This window comes from Olea europaea, chromosome 10, assembly GCF_002742605.1.
Source record: "Olea europaea var. sylvestris chromosome 10, O_europaea_v1, whole genome shotgun sequence".
NCBI classification, from domain to species: Eukaryota; Viridiplantae; Streptophyta; class Magnoliopsida; order Lamiales; family Oleaceae; genus Olea; species Olea europaea.
The window spans coordinates 40,321,513-40,338,644 of record NC_036246.1 but is presented as its reverse complement, the minus strand read 5'-3'; the positions used below and the strand labels follow the sequence as shown (position 1 = coordinate 40,338,644).

The following is a 17,132-nucleotide window of genomic DNA, read 5'->3' as shown; positions in this document are numbered from 1 at the left end:
TTTTGATCGTTGTTTTTCTAAGTCAGTTGTCATTTTCTATTTCTTTTCTCAAATATGATACCCCTTTTCTCTCTAACGATCAAAAAATCAATTCTGTCAACTGTCATTTTTTACTTCTTTTCTCAAATGTGAGACCCTTTTTTTCTCTAACAGTCAAAAAATCATTTCTCATAATCACTATTGAACAAGCCATAAATTATTTTATATAAATTCAAAATTTGAACAAGAGATTTATAGGTAAAGAGCTCTATTATTAGGCTATAAGTAGGCATTTGTGCATTCTATTTTATATCAAATAATTAGAATTTGTTGCTTTTCTTTTACTTGAGAACCAAAATGTTATTCTTTTAATTAGAACATTAATTAAATTAGCTCGTCTTTGTTTTTTCATATTAAGTTTAATGCTAGTGCCCGTTTATAAGGTAGAGATCTTGAAAGCTTGTCTAAATAGGAAATGTGAATCCATTTGTTGTACCTTTATTCGATCTTCCAATCAATCCCTTGCGAAAAATGAATGATTTAGTGAAGACAACTTATGATATGTTTCTTCACCCTGAATTCTCACTCTTATTGGGTGGTTGATGGAACAAAGTTCTGTGATGCAACGAAGTAATGCAAGTACCAAAAAAATGCATCCAAAGACTTTTATTATTTTCAGTTTATTCATTGACACGGTAAGCTTTTGATCTTATCACTTGAGATATGCCTTGATTTCGTATCCAAAATTTTGTTGACAGTATAAAGACCATAAACTTTGAAATCAACGAGACTCAATTTGACGAATTTATAAATGGATTATTAAGATAAATGGTAGTGAATTCCACAAAATGTGTGTGTGGATAATAATAAATGGATCATTCAGATTAATTCATTCATTTGCCCCAGGTGTCGGGGTCCTTCCAGTAACAACCTCCCTGGCCCGTTTCCTACCACTACCGATCAAAAAATTCATTCGAAAAAACTTTTTCTTATTCATGTACAAACTCAAACAACGTTATTCTATGAAATGAGAATAAATTGGTCGAATTGAGTTTTAATAAAATTAGAGAACTCATATGGTTATATCCAAGATTTAAAAAAAGAAAAAAGCGATGCACATGCGTTGACGAACGGCGTCGTGGGATGTTGATATGCACGCGTTGGACATGTCGTTAGCAACCATTTTATATTCAATTTAATCTTAATTTATTACAGTGCTTTGGTAGTTATCTTGAATATTTAGTTTTCCATGCTTGGGTGCAAGCAAATCGTGTGGCTTGGATTTGTCGACGCGGTTTTTAGATTGCAATTGAACAATAATACAGGTTGGATTGAAATGTCAATATGCATATATGTTTCCCAATAACAAAATTCTACGAATATTTCAAGCATCGACGTCATATTTATTAAAAAAAGATATTTTACTTCGTTTTGCATGTGATATTTGACATTTTTACATAGCACGTATCAACAAATATTTTAAGAAGAAGATGAAATTATGCCCTTGTTTGTGCCACATTTTGAAGGAAATTAATAGAATTTTTTTGACCGTTGAAGCTGTAGGTGGGATCCACGTTAGAGACAATCAGTCAAAAGTTGTGGCTTGACTTGTGCTTTAATGGTCGAATTTCTCATTTTTTTTCCTTCCTGAAAATGCCGCACAAACAATATCAAAATAGTGATCGATGATACCATAATAAATATAGAAGTAACCATTTAGGAAATCTCATTAAGTCAAAAATTTTTAGCTGCCAAAATTATAAGCATCTTGAAATCAAGATATAGCAATATGATCTCGATATATTAACTGAAGTTTGATTGAACTCTTAAAAATTGAATTCACGATGACGTGTAAATTTTTTTGAGAATTATAGATGTATAGCTTTTGTAACGGAGAAAATAAGAAAGTCTATAGAAATTAAATAGTTGTTGAATTCTGACAATTCTTGATTAATCTTGTATGTCTAATTTTATTATTTGACTGCTTAATCACCAATTGAATATATAATTACTTGTTGTAGTGTTGAGAGGTTCACAATATATTTACAACACTACTTGATTAACATGTGTGCAGTAAATTTTAGGAATAAGATTTATCGCGTGTACAATCTCTGAGATAATTGTAAAATTAAATACATTATATTCATTCGAATTCGGACTGGGAATAGATTCGGACGTTATTAAGATAGATTTAATTTATCTTGAAAAATAAAATTAATTATAATAGAATTATCAATTGTCAATAATGCATGAACGAAACTAGCTACACAGTCAAGAATTGGAATAGATAATAATAGGTGAATTCATAATCCAATGCATTCATCCTATAAACAAAACTCGAATTTTACACATTTTAGTAAATTAATTTAGAATAATCACAAAATAAAATCACTTTTGTTTGTTTACTTTGAATCTAATCAAATATTAGTACACTCAATTAAATTTTACTCCTCATGAGATGATACTCTCAACTCATCAACTCTATTACCCGTCAACGATCTCATATGTTTGCGGGTTTCGCACAAACATAGCCAACTCAAATCCATTAAATTATAATAAACAACTTTAGGACCTCAACTATTAGCAGGCTTATGCATCCCGAATTGGCTCTTCATCTGAAGATGGACATTGCTATAGAATACAAACTATCTCCAATACATTATAGAGCATGTATGGTACATCTTAAAATTCAATTAAAATCAATTTTTTGACCATTATTTTACTATTTAAGTGGTTATTTTTGAATTCTTCTATCACAAGTAGAGCTCACTTTATCCTTATCGGTCAAAAAATCAATTAACAAAATTCCCACCAAACAAGCACAAAATGTTTTTATTATTTCTTGCTTTCTTGTTCAAATTGCCTCTTAATTATTGAGCCAAAGAAGAATAAGAAAAGAAAACTTAGAAAATATTATCTTATAAATTTTGCAAAGTATAAGCTTAGCCCTTTATCCTCAAATCGGAATCGGCCAAAAATATTATTTAACCAAGGCTATTAATTTATCAAATATTAAATTATTGTTATTCTATTGTATAATGTTTTAAAGTAGATGAAGCTAAAAATCAATAAATTAAAACAAATGATATATTTTTAACTCCTTTTTTCTTGTCATATGAAATCCTCAGGGAGAATTGTAGCTACGGTACCAAATCTTTCATTTAATAATAGACTTGACTCAAACATTTTATTTGTGTCACCCATGACATCAAACTTTTCAAACATTCTCACTTGGAGTCCAAATGGATGGAATCGATTTGACCGTTATTTGACCAAAATAATTAATGTTGACTAAATGTAAAAAGGGCAAAATGGTAAATTTATAACTTTAATATAAAACAATTTCTAACATTCAATTTCAAAATGAATGAATAAATAAAAGGGACACAACTGTTCACCTCCGTCACCAACCTGCCCCACACTCCACCGACCCCAACTAAACAAAGCTACAATCAACCCACTATTTGTCGTCGCTTCTACCACCACCACGGCACCACTCGCCACAATCACCACCACCAAGCTACAATTAATTCTATGAGAAATCTCACTCGAGTGAAATCACAAATTCGAATAAATCATTCTCGATACATCCAGTAAATAAATCTCCTTGACGTGTTGCAAATTGGTAGAACAAATCATTCTTAGTACTACTGAAAATTCGAGTATTTGACTCATTATTGCGCACGTATCATTTGCTTTCCCTCTAGCCAAACTCTCCATTGGATTCAATCTCAAATTGATTTCAAATGCTGGGTAAATGGAACAAAATCTTGGTACAAAAGCAATTAGATCCCTTTGGGGTAAAAAAAAAAAAAAAAAAAAAAAAAAAAAAAAAAAAAATTTAAATAGATTTGAAAGTAGACTTTGGTGTTGTTTATACTCAAAGGTCCCATATTCACTGAACATGCTATTCAAAAAATGATACCGCACCAACTTCCTATTTTGATTTTGTACCCAAATTTTGCTTCATCTATCGAGATGAACGATGCATTATACGTAACTGTTGATGACAATGGCATTAAAGGTGTGAATGGATGATTGGGCGACATTGATCGAAGGAGATGATGTGGTGCTAGTGTTGGGTGGATATCTGGAATGATTTTAGGGGAAAGAACACTCTTCTTTTTTATTTAATTACTATAACATTATTTTATGTGAAATAATTTGAAAGTACCATTTTATCATTTCCACATTGGTCGAAAGAGGTCAAAAAATTTTAATGGTAACGATTAAATAGAGGGATTCCATTCATTTGGACTCTAGGTACGATTTTTAAAATGTTTGGTGTCATGGCTGGCACAAACAAAATGTTTTGGTCAAGTCTGATATTAAATGAAAAATTTGATACCGTGATTGCAATTATCCCAAATCCTCAAATTCACCAACAAACAATGTTGAAATCAGATGCACCTGTTTGCACATAAAACAGACATGGGACACTTGAAGATCAAACACAATACTTTAGGAGTGAATAAGTGCTTGTTTGTTACGGATTAAAAGTCAATTAAAATCAATTTTTGAACGTTATTTTATTATTTTAACTGTCATTTTCGAAATTTTTTTCTTATAAAAAAGACCCACTTTATTTTTAACGGTCAAAAAATAATTATCAAAATCCTTACCAAATAAGTTCTAAGACAAATATATAAATTATTTCTTAAACAGAAAATTATTTCCTCGCTTCTTTCCTAGAAACTATGATTCCTCGCCTCGTGTCGCCCCGCTCTTTAAAAAGCCTAAACACGTGCACGGACCCGCATTTTCAGGAAAATGAAAGCATAGAATAATTAAAAAAATAAAGAAGACCCGCGTTTTCAGTGGCAGCCTCGTAATTTATATTGTTTTTAGTGGCAAAACCGTCCTGCCAGAAATTTAGCTTTAGGATTTAGTCACCACCCTTCTTCCCTTTTCATATCAAGTCTCCCTTACTATCCCGACCGATCCCCGTCCACTCAATCCGGTTTTTCATACCTGTCCGGTTCGATTTGGTTTCCAGTGCAGAGTTTGGACGAAGCTGCGTCGTTTCGATGACGTCAGGGACGAGACTGCCGACATGGAAGGAGAGGGAGAACAACAAGCGGAGGGAGCGGCGCCGGAGGGCAATCGCAGCCAAGATCTTTGCAGGCTTGAGGATGTACGGTAACTACAAGCTCCCCAAACACTGTGATAACAACGAGGTTCTCAAAGCTCTATGTAATGAAGCTGGTTGGATCGTTGAAGAAGATGGAACAACTTATAGAAAGGTACTTTTCAAATTCAATTCCTCCGATCTTGCAATTTCTAATCAATTATTTTTAACATTTCGGTTGAGAGTTTCATAAAAATTTTCTGAATTTTATTGAAAAGTTATTAAATTTTTTTTTTAGTTCGTAATCATTAGATATTCTGAGTTTTGATACGTGATTGCGTGCTAAAATGCGCTGAATGCTTCTGGCATATGCTAGCGCGTTGTAAGATGCTGATCCGACTGGCAGGTGTTTCGATGCATAGCTCAAGCTGATCGCTTTTTGAGGACTGAGGGCTAATGTCCGCTGTATGCATCTTGCGCGCACGATAACAGTGGGCAGCTGTCAGTTGATAAAAATTTAAATGGAAGTCACAATTAATTTTAATCAAATATTTAATTGCTGCCACAACTTTTTTCAACTTTTAATCATTTATTTCATCAACTTTTATCAAAATTTATTAAAAAGGCTATGTTTAGCAAAACCAACCAGGGCCTAAAGCGCAGCCCACAAAATATTATCATCATAACGAAACAGCTAATTGCCTAAATTTTAATCATAACTTGACAAAATACCTGAATTTGAGTTATAGTTACCTATTCATTTACAAGGTGTTCCACAATTTTTATCAACTTTTCAATCATGTACTTTATCAATTTTTTATCAAAATCTGTTAAAAATGTGATGTTTAGCAGAACCAACCAGGGGCTAAAGCGTGCAGCCCGCAAAATATTATCATCATAACGAAACAGCTAATTGCCTAAATTTTAATCATGACCTGACAAAATACCTGAATTTGAGTCATAGTTACCCATTCATTTAAACTGTGCACATTTCTGTATGGAGCACGGTACAACATTTGAGTTGTTCAAGAACTTGTATATTACTTTCTCAAAAGTTAAAATTACTCTTTTGTAAATGTAAAGCTGTTCCATCTTTTTTGTCAAATTAGTGATTGCCTGAGATTTCGGAGGTTATAATCTCTCTTTATTGACCTTTAGTGAAGCATGAGTGATTTGAGTATGAGGTGGTATTGGATTCTCGATTGTGGGCCATGTTTTTTTTATCCTCACTTTTAAATCATCATTACACCATTGTCTATGCTGTATGATTAAAATATGGTGGATGTAGATGTTAAATCTTTTGTAGATCGCGTGACATGTTACGGATAATAATGTTGAGTAGAGATGTAACAAGCTATTGGTGATGCAGCCGGATAATCTTAGAATGGATTATGAGAGAGTAGGAATAATTGCTATATTCATGGCTAAGTGAACGTGGTTTGTGTCCAATTTTTGGTTCATCTCCCAGTGATTATGTAAGGGGTGGAGGGATCATCAAGTTCGATATGTCTGGATACACTTCTAGTGAGGGATTGTACCTACCAACCTCTGGTGGTTCTCACTTTCTTTGTAGGTGATGATATTAGATTACATTCCTTGTTATGTTAGTACACACTAAATTGAACCTTCATGTATTTTTCAAAATTGAACAAATTTTAGATGCATAACAGTGCTTTTTCAGACTTTATTTGATGAAAAGTGGCAATGATTTTGAGTATTTCAAAATCTTTAGGACAAATGTGGTTGCTAGAATCACTTTCATTTTTGACGTACAAGGAGATGAGTCCCAACTTTATTTGAGTTGCAACACAGTTATTATTGGACAGTTGAAACAGTTGTTAGTATTCCTTTGCCTTAGCAGTTGTGATTGTATATGCATCTGTTTGTTGAGATGAACATCAAGGGCCCACGGCTCTGTGCAACCAAGATTAAGCTAAACAAGGGATCCGTGCTTATGATCGATTATAAGTCTTGAACACATTGTAGCATACAAGAATCTGTACTATCGTTTGGAAATAAAAAGTGACAAGTGATCAATATGGTATACGCATGCTTTACTTCTAAACAATTCCACTCGACATCTTAAAGGTTTTCTGGGGGCTTCTTTTTTAAGTATTTGGTTGAGAAAGTAACTCTTCTGATGAATATAAAGGCTGAAAAATTGAAATAATTGCTTTCTGTTTGACGATGGATGGTAGATTATTGCTGTTTTCATTTAGAAATGGTTGATCTTACAATAGCTATGACATGGTTTACATATTTCTCATGTCTACAAAGCCATTGGACGTGTTTAATGTTCTTCTTCTAGCTGTTAACATTGTGTACCATCTTTCGCAGGGATGCAGGCCCGTGGAACATACGAATACCATGGTTGCTTCAGCAACAGTAAGCCCTTGCTCATCATACCAACCAAGCCCAGGAGCATCTTTCCATCCAAGCCCCACTTCATCTTCCTTTCCGAGCCCAGTCTCATCACAGTATGCTACTAATATCATTAATACTGCTGATCCTAATTCCCTTGTCCCATGGCTTAAAAATTTGTCTTCTGGCTCTTCACCCCCTCCATTCAAGCTACGGCACATATGCATCCCTGGAGGTTCGATTAGCGCTCCTGTAACCCCACCATTGAGCTCGCCTACTGCTCGTACGCCTAGAATGAAGGCCAACTGGGATGATCCGACAGTTGATTCAGCCTGGGGAGGCCAACACTATCCCTTCCTATTGTCTTCTACTCCACCAAGTCCGGGTCGTCAAACTCCGCCTGATTCTGGATGGCTTTCTGGTGTGCAGACTCCCAATGATGGACCTTCTTCCCCTACATTCAGCCTGGTCTCAGCAAATCCATTTGGCCTTAGGGAGCCATTTTCGAATGGAGGGTCGCGTAAGTGGACCCCAGGGCAAAGTGGGACATGCTCTCCTGCTGTTCCAGCAGGTGTTGACCAAACTGCTGATGTTCCCATGTCAGATGCAATTGCGGCCGAGTTTGCATTTGGCAGTAACACAAAGGGACTAGTGAAACCATGGGAAGGAGAGATAATCCACGACGAATGTGTTCCTGATGATCTTGAGCTCACTCTTGGGAACTCGAGCACCAGATAGATTGTTTACTCTTTTTGATTGATTCCAAAAGACATGAAAAATGAAATTATAAACAGGTCTCGTTTTGTTTTTGTAGGATGTAATTGTGCGTGGGGGGGTGGGGAGCCTATTCTAGTTGTGTAGGAAAAGGCTTTTTTATTTTTTTTTTGTCCATCTGTCTATTCGTTCTTCTTTTTTTCATGTTTAAAACTAACAAACAAAAGATAATACTATAAATAGCTAATGTGATCGCATCTGCTCAATTGGGGAAAAAAATGGAGCTGTCCTTCACGAACAAGATCACGAGGGGACTTTCAATTGGGAAGACTGCCTTTGGATTAGCTTGTATGTTCTGGTGATAGTTAATACATGATTTTCTTGTTAATCTGAAGTGATTGATTATGGTATAAGAGTAGCTTATGAGTTTTAGGGATATGAAGATTTTTAGCACCTTAAACAAGATGGGACTCAAAAATCACTGGTTTATGCATCGTCTTTTATTACACAGTGTTGTGTATTTCACAAAAGTTTTTGCTTTGTCTTTATGGGTGGTGTTGTAATACTACAGAGGATCAAACGACTGTGAAAGAAAAAGAATAAAGAAGCTAAATTCTTTTTAATTGTACTGTCTAGTGCCATTCAGTACCATATATATGCAAATGGGTTATGCTCACATAACCCCCCGGACAACCAGGGGGTTGTTCAAGGGGCTTTAACCTATGCAAACACGCACTTGACGTGGATTTGTACCCTAGTTCCCCTTCGCGGTTGGTAACAGAGGAATATCAATGGTATTGGACGTTAAGAAATAGAAAGTTTAAAATACTGAACTAGCCATATTACTTTGACCAAATCCCATTTTTGCATTGTTGAGTATTTAGTATTATGTACCAAACATGCTTGGATGATTCTCTCAATTGTAATTTGAAGAATGTCGAGAAATCCGAAAATTATAATAAAGGTACTAAAAACAGTTTTGAACAACTGGATTTTGACAAACTTTGTGTAATTGATATTCCCAGTTTCCTTTCTGATTTCAAATTGAACACAGTATGTTCAAAATTGTACACAGGCTGGTTAGAAAAGAGAACTACAGCAAAATGAAGAAAAAATATATAAATAACTGGTACTAGACGTCCACCTTACCCCCTTCTTGATCAGCAAGATAAACCTTCACAACATCCCTCATGTCCTCAATTGAATCACATCCTTCAAAGAATTTAATCAACTTCTTCAATTCCCCGTCTCCTAGATCATCGACAAAGGGTCGAATTGGAATTGCGTTTTCGGTCTGAAACATGTATGAATTCGGGTTGTCATCAACGATGGCCACCCTCCCGAGATCCCTCCCGATCTCAGACAAATCCTTCACGAATTTCCCGTCAACTTCCTTGCACGAATCTCGGTATAGTCGATGAGATATCCGGGATCTCCAGTCCAACCTATCGAGCACGAGCGAGGCGTACTCCTCAATCCCAGCAGTGAACACCACAATCTCAAATCTCTGGCTCAAAAAATCCAAAAATTCATCTACAAATGGCCTCTTCAACACATAGAATTCGACCTTTTCTCCATCAAGCACTGGCCTAACAATGAAATCATAATTCTCCGGAGGTGGGTTTGGCTTGGAATGCACCAAGGTTTCATCTAAGTCGAGAAAAATAGTATTCTTCTTGGGCGAAAGCAATAGAGGTAGAGGAATCTTATCATTAAACAGTGATCTGCGGGTAGAATTTGGTGGGTCGGCAGGGACTTTTTGAAGGATTTGGTACCCTTTCTTATGTGGGGTCTTCTTTGGGGTGGCAATGCGAGCTAATTTTGTGAAAATCTTGATAAGGCGGCGTTGGCAAGTATAAATGGACTTGTTGATGGAAGCAACCACCGCGGACGCGGTGGCGGAAACATTCTTGATCGGAGACTTCTTCCGGCCACGGCGGCACTGCTGGTTGATGTTTCTCCTGTTCTTGATGGATTTTGTGGGCGTTCTCTTCACAGTTTTGGACACCATGTCTTAAGAAACACAAAATCTGCAGAAAATGACAGATAAATTTCAAGAGCAAAAAAGGTTTATGGGTGGAGGATTGTGTTAGGGGAACATAAAGGTTTTCGAAATTAGGTTCGGGCTCAACGGTCGAGTTATTTTTGGTTCGGAAACTATGCTGTCGAAAAATAAAGACAGAGAAAGAAGAGAAATTTGCACCACTGGTTCCCAATTTAGTGGAGTACTAGTAAATTGATCCTCATTCTTGAAAAAGACATAATTTGATCTTCAACTCGGGTAATAATTGCACAATTAGGTATCAATTACCAAAGCTGTTTATATTCGCATTAAATCATCCCATGACCTTCACATATTTAACCTCTGCTTGATCGGGATTAAAATTAGATTTTTAATAGATTTTAACAAAAGTTGATGGCATGTATGGTTTAAAAGTTGTGAGATCCATAAAATATATGGTTGAAATTGATTATTAACTTTGACTAAAAATGAAATTTGAATTTTAATCGATATCAAATAGATAACTTTGTGAAAGAGATTTTATTTTAAAACTCGGACTAATGCTGCGAATACGTTCAAAGTCAAACATATTTTAGTCCTTGTTGAGCATTGTTTATGCAACTAAAATTAAAAACTAATTACGGACCATAAATCTACTTGAACAATAGATTGAGGACCATTTCCGAAATTGTTCCTAAAAGGAAAGAGAAGGGAACATAGAAGAAAAAGGGTCCGTTAGCTAAAACAGGAATTTTTTGTTCAAATTGTTTGGGCGGGTGATCTACGAACCTAAACCATATACCAAATCTCTTCAATTCAATTTTCATTTTTTCAATTTTGCACTATTGGCAACTACGCTGTGATATTTATTTAAAGTTAATTAAAATCATATTTTTCTACTTCATTATCTGTTATCTAAGAATCATTAACTTATAGATCATTCTTCATATTTGTCGTCGTTTAATTTAACTAAGATATACCATGATCATCCTTCATATTTATGTGTAATATTATTTTATGGAAGATTGTGTGGTTAAAAATAAAAAAAAAAGAAAAATGAAGTGTAATTTAATGGGGGGCCAAACTGGGCTTATGTGAGATTCATTTTTTGTACAATTTTAACCTTATTATAATTCTATTATTTCTGTAATACTTTAGTTTTCATTTTCAACATATAATAAATAATATAAAATCCTTGCCCAGTATGAATTTTGTTAATTCTCAATTAATTAAAATTCATATTAATCTAGACTCAATGAATAGTAACTTGATGAATTTTGATTCATATGAATCTAGAGTTTTTAAAGATATATTTATTTTTATTCTTAGGAATTTTAATAGGTGTTAGGATCATGTACTAAAATTAATTCCTATGTATTAAACGCAGTATAAAAATATTGCTTATTTGTAGTATTTTATCATAGAAGTAGAGTTTTGCGAGTACAATTTTTTTCTTAAATTTCTATCCTTAATTTAGTTTCTTTAGTTTGTTTGAGACTCCACAAATCCTCTAAAAACATTGGTACCAAATATTATATTTTTACGGCACTTATAAATTGTTTCAGAATAACGTGCAATGTACGTTCAATTTTGACTAGTTTCCAAAACAACACGACAGATGAAGTTGGGTTCAATTCTTCATTATTTCATGGAAAAATTACAGCCACAGTATCAAATCTTTCATTTAATAGCAAACTTGATCAAAACATTTCATTTTGCCACCCATGGTACCAAAAATTTTAAAAATTCTCTCTTGAAGTCCAAATGGACGGTTTCCGTTAGTTTCTCTGTTAGTTGAGTACAGGTCAACTGTTTGATCAATTATTCATTGTATTTTTATTTTCATTCTTTCACTAATTAGCAAATCACATCTCTAATAATGAATTCCACCAAAAAATTCCTTGAGAAAACTTAAACCAACTTATTTATCTATCATATAAAAATATGTACAAAAGTAAATCAAAATATTATTTTTCCTCACTTCGAAGCACGCAAACAAAAATCAAGCTCAACATGATCATACTTGTAAAAGAACAGTGCTCAACACAAATCATTGACCAAGATTATAAGATAAGAATCTTTATACAAAGAAGCATCATACAGTTCACAATAATTTATATAAATTGATGGAGCATCAAGGAGACATAAGGGAAGAAGTTAGGCAGCATCTCAAATTTCCATTATACAAAAATATAAAGCAATTATTTATGCTTAGATTCCTTTGGTCAAAATAAAATTTCTTTTTCCATCCATGAATTATTTGGTCTCCATTTGAAAAGAATTTATAGTATTTTGATTTAAAATAGAAATGATGAATAAGTGAATAAATAACATGAGCAAAATGTAAAAATGATTTGCACTATGACAATCCCCCTCCCCCGTGTTATTATAAATTGCAAGACACCTTGAAAGTAGGTAAATTCGTCTTGCATTAATATCTTTGATAAGAATATAGTCAAATTTAACATAAACAATACACAACAAACAACAAAAAAAGATTTAAAAAAAAAAAACCCAAACCCAAACCCAGCCCTTTCTTCTCCATTCCAATACATTTTTCCTTGCCCCAAAGTCGTCACTACCACCACCCAGGTGATCTATCGCCACTGCCATGTAGGCTGCATAGGCGCCACCATCCACTTGATCAACCGCCACTAAGGAAAGTGGTGATGGTGGTGAGGAAAAGCAGTGGCAGAGGTGGCAATCATATGGTGGTTGTGGCAGTGGCATGAAAGTTTACCGTATAGCTTGTTCACCTTGTATATTTTCTATCCCCAAATTGCATTTTTATGCCAAACAACATTATCTTGTGGACATTTAGGTTGTGGATTTGTGTTAAAAGTGTTGTGGTGAGATGGAGGTGAAGGCGTCAAAGGTGGCGCGGGCATTGGGTGGGTGCGGTGGAGCCGGCTGATAGTGGTAGTGGTGGTTTTGGGGTGGGTATGTGTAGGGTGATGGAGAAGTAGTTATTTAGTTTTTTATTTTAATTATTTGATTTTAGTTATTTTATTGTAAAACTGTAAACTTACCATTTTAACTTTTTAAAATTATTCAAAATTATTGTCAAAGTCAATTATCTAGTCAACTAACGATCAAATTAACAGTTATCATTCATTTGGATTTCAAGCAAATTTTTTTGAAAGATTCAATACCGTGAATGGCACAAATAAAAGATTTAGATCAAATCTGGAATTAAATGAAAGAATTGGTACCGTGATTGTAATTTTCCCACATTTTATACCACGATTATCCATGAATATAGTAATATTATGACACAAATGAGAACTTAGCCACTGTTTGGTGAGAATGAAAATTAAATTTTTAGTAGATCTTGATAAAAGTTGATGAAATGTGTAGTTAAAAAGTTGTGGACCTCATTAGAAATGTGATTAAAAGTAATTGTTGATTAAACAGAGGCTTAATACAAGATTATATGATTAATCGATCATCAACTACATTCAACCTTTGTTAAGACAAACTTTTAACTTCTCCATATGGCCAGTAACATGACTATAAACTATAAGAACATTGTGATCCAAGAATAAATTACTCTCTTCTGAATTTCCTACCAATCTTACTCACAAATCAGTGTTCCTGGTAGAAGCAGAAGTATACTGTAAAAGGACGTCCTTGAACACACGGACCAAATCATTGAGGTCATTACCACCCAACTCAAGGCAGTCCCTTACCAAGTCACCCTCCACAATTTCTTTCTGCAGTGTCTCCACCACTTCCCTCAACGGACCCTGCCATTCTCGTCAAATCAGATTACAAGAGCATAGCATTTTTCTAAACTCGAAACAACAGAATAGAAACTATTCTTGTATAAATCTAAAATCAATTCAACGACGAAAGAGGTCTGGATTATAGTGAAACATAGACCATTCCGAATAAGTCGGGAAAACAGGCCAAAGGCTATTACCAAGTATCAAACCAGCACGACTACTTGAACTAAGCTATTTGTACAAATTAAATTGACAAACTTGATTTTACTAAGTGTTGGCAACATTTAGCCAATCATCTCAAAACAGTTTTTGAAATCAATGATTTACATATTGTCAACAATTATATTGTTACAACTAGATTCATTCTTGAACTAAATGCACAACTTGAAAATGCCACCTTTGTTCCCCCTTATTTCAACACATTCAATTAAACGTTGCCAAATAAGTACAAGTAATATAACTATATATGTCCAATTGCATAAAACCTACAAATGTACAAATGTACAAATGTCAAATTGTCAATAATTAAAAATTATTTTTTAGAGAGAGAGAGAGAGAGAGCACTTACGGGCTGACGAAAAACTTCGAGTAGTCTACCAAAGAGCGACTTGGAAAGTCTAAGGAGCTTATTGTAATTTCGTCCAAACCAAGCTACCCTCTCCGCGTCCGAATTGACCCGGGTCAATTCGCCTAGAGCACCCAACAACTCGTTCGTGTCGGACGACAAGGTGCCCAGAGTTTCAAACGACACCAAATTCCTCCATGCGTAATTCTTTGAGTAGTCCCAGCCCATGTTCCAAACGAGTCTGTAGAACCCCAGGCCCAGCCCTCGCTCGAGATTACGGGCCATGGATCTGGCCCGGACCGCACCATCGTGATCGCCACGGGACTCACGGAGAGTGGCAACGCGCAAGGAGAGGGAGTGGGATAGGGAGACGATGGTATGGTAGTTGGAGAAGGGGAGAGATTGAGAAAAAGAGGAGGAGAATATGAGGAGAAGTGAGAGCAAAAGGAAAGGCCGTACAAGGATGGGCATTGGGCGGAGGCGGGCGGACGGTGGCGAGCGGCCTTAGTTGAGAATGGGAGATTTTTATAAATGGCCTGCTACTATTTATTTTTTGTAAAATGTCTATAATATCCTTAATGAAAGGATTTGTCATATTTTGCACAAGATATCCTTATTTTATTGGTATAGTTCTAAAATTCTTCTATTTCTCTCATTTCGAGTTTTAATATATAATTTCATCCTTTGATCTAATAAATTAGAATAATCTGTAATATAATTGTCATGTAATTTACTAAGATTATCATATTCCTTAGATGAAATATCCATAATCTCTAGTTGAGCAAAAATATTTCTTATTTTTTTCATTAGTTTTTCTAACAGATTATCTAATCCTTTAATTGTATAACCTGGCATTATTCAGATAATTCTTTGCAAGCTTTATGAATAATAATAACATGTTAGATAAGTTTTTTGCAAACATGAAAAGTAATAATCCCTACGATTCTTTCAAGATATTAGAAGAATTCTTTCTAAATTTAACAAAGACAATGATTTTACCTTACTTTTGATCTTAAATCTGTATTCTTAGAACCGAGTGACCTTCAGGCTCTGAATCTGCAAACTGCTCCTTCAAACGGCCTCTTGCCTCAATGGGAATTCTGCTATTTCAGCTTCTTGCCCTCATTGTATCTTTTCTTAGAATTAAGAATAAAGATCTTAAGTAAAGAAAATTCTCTCTTTGTTAAAGTAAGAAAGAAATTATCTTCTTCAATCTATCAAGAATCTATGAGATAGGAGGTTTAGAAACTCATATTTTTCTGATATCAAAAGATTGAAATTTTATTTCTATAATGATTTATACAAGGTTTCTATTGTATACAAGGGTTTTCCAGAAAAACTGGTTTTGAAAAAAGCTTAAGGAAAGAGAATGGTTTTTAATTCGAGATGATCCATTCTTTCCCAAAGACCTCTATTTATACATGACTCAAACTCACTATTATTGATCTATTACATCATTGCATACATCAGAATTTTGAAAAAAGGCTCACATGCCTCTCTATTCTTTTCCTCCTGGGGTCTACATTTTCACATGCATTCTTTGTCTTTTCATTCAAGGAGCATCTTTTCCTCTATTATTGCCTTTTCATCTTTGGCTCCATATGCAGCTGGCTAGATGCTTTTCTATTATTGCTTTTCCATCTTTGGTTTCATATGCAGCTGGCTAGATGTTTTGGTAGTGGTAGGTCCTTTTCCATCCATCAATCTTTCAATTTTGTCTACATGTGGGGCACTCCCTTAATCTGCATGATTCTTGAATTGTTGTTGGACTTCCATTAATTTGATGAGTATCAAATTTCTGGATATATTCTTTCAAAATGGTAGATTTTTCTTTTCCATTATTTGTAAGGGGCGTCCATCCTTCATATTGGCACAAGCATCTGAATTTTTTATCATATAAGTTCTTTGCAATATTGTAAAGAACTTTCATCCCCAAAACTCTTCGAGATTTTATCCATGATTTATTGATTTTAGGCAATGATTTATTATTTCGGCCAAGTTCAATCTGGAAATCTCGGCCAACATATCCAATGGTAATAATATGTTCAGCAGGATAGTATATCCTTCCATCAACTTCAGGATTTATTGAATAAAATTTGATATAAATAAATCTTCCTTGGGCAAATTTTGAAACTTCTGCCCTGAATATATCATCAAATTTTTCAATTTCTTTTAAATCTTTTCCTGGATAGATCAAATCCAGAAATCCATAATCTGCTGCCCTCTTGACCATGAAAAGGTCTGCTTCTTTGGTAATTATTAATCTGGGATAAACATGATCTCCTGATACAATAAAATAAGATTCATTTTCTTCCAATTCATAAACAATCTTGGCAAATGATCTATATTCTTCTTCTTTTGATGATAAAGGGGTATCATCATCTTCATCAGTTTTGATTCTTATAACTCTTGTATGTTCATCATTATTTTTTATAGTCACCTTCCGGGGACTTGCTATATCTCGTTTGATATTGCTGGGTCCACTGCTGCTTCCTGGCTGTGTACCTGTTTGTATTTTTGAGATTGTATCAATTGGCATTTCCTGTTTGGTATCTAATGACTCAAATTGTGAAGTAATATCAACAATTCTGTCATTCAATTCTTTGGTATATTTGGAATGAGAATTAAAGATTTTCACCAACAACTTGACATTTTGTTGGATAGTTTCTGTCATTTCCTCTAACTGCTCAATTCCAATTTTCATATCTTCAGATTCTT

General features: G+C 34.4%; 3 protein-coding genes across 3 annotated transcripts; 1 reads left to right on the top strand and 2 right to left on the bottom strand.

Moving 5' to 3' along the window:
* Nucleotides 1-4,877: 4,877 nt before the first annotated feature.
* On the top strand, nucleotides 4,878-8,512 carry LOC111402252 (BES1/BZR1 homolog protein 4-like). The gene is made up of 2 exons (XM_023030419.1): nucleotides 4,878-5,222; nucleotides 7,385-8,512. The coding sequence occupies exons 1-2, from the start codon at nucleotides 5,007-5,009 to the stop codon at nucleotides 8,144-8,146; spliced, it is 978 nt and encodes a 325-aa protein (XP_022886187.1). The 5' UTR covers nucleotides 4,878-5,006; the 3' UTR covers nucleotides 8,147-8,512.
* A 622-nt stretch (nucleotides 8,513-9,134) lies between these two features.
* LOC111402774 (carboxy-terminal domain RNA polymerase II polypeptide A small phosphatase 1) lies at nucleotides 9,135-10,248 on the bottom strand. Its single transcript, XM_023031109.1, has one exon. It carries the CDS (start codon nucleotides 10,131-10,133, stop codon nucleotides 9,255-9,257), a length of 879 nt encoding a protein of 292 aa, XP_022886877.1. The 5' UTR covers nucleotides 10,134-10,248; the 3' UTR covers nucleotides 9,135-9,254.
* Nucleotides 10,249-13,542: 3,294 nt separating this feature from the next.
* Nucleotides 13,543-14,947, bottom strand: LOC111402251. The gene is made up of 2 exons (XM_023030418.1): nucleotides 14,418-14,947; nucleotides 13,543-13,870 (listed from the first exon to the last, which is right to left on the bottom strand). Exons 1-2 carry the CDS (start codon nucleotides 14,883-14,885, stop codon nucleotides 13,703-13,705), a joined length of 636 nt encoding a protein of 211 aa, XP_022886186.1. The 5' UTR covers nucleotides 14,886-14,947; the 3' UTR covers nucleotides 13,543-13,702.
* Between the last annotated feature and the right edge of the window lie 2,185 nt (nucleotides 14,948-17,132).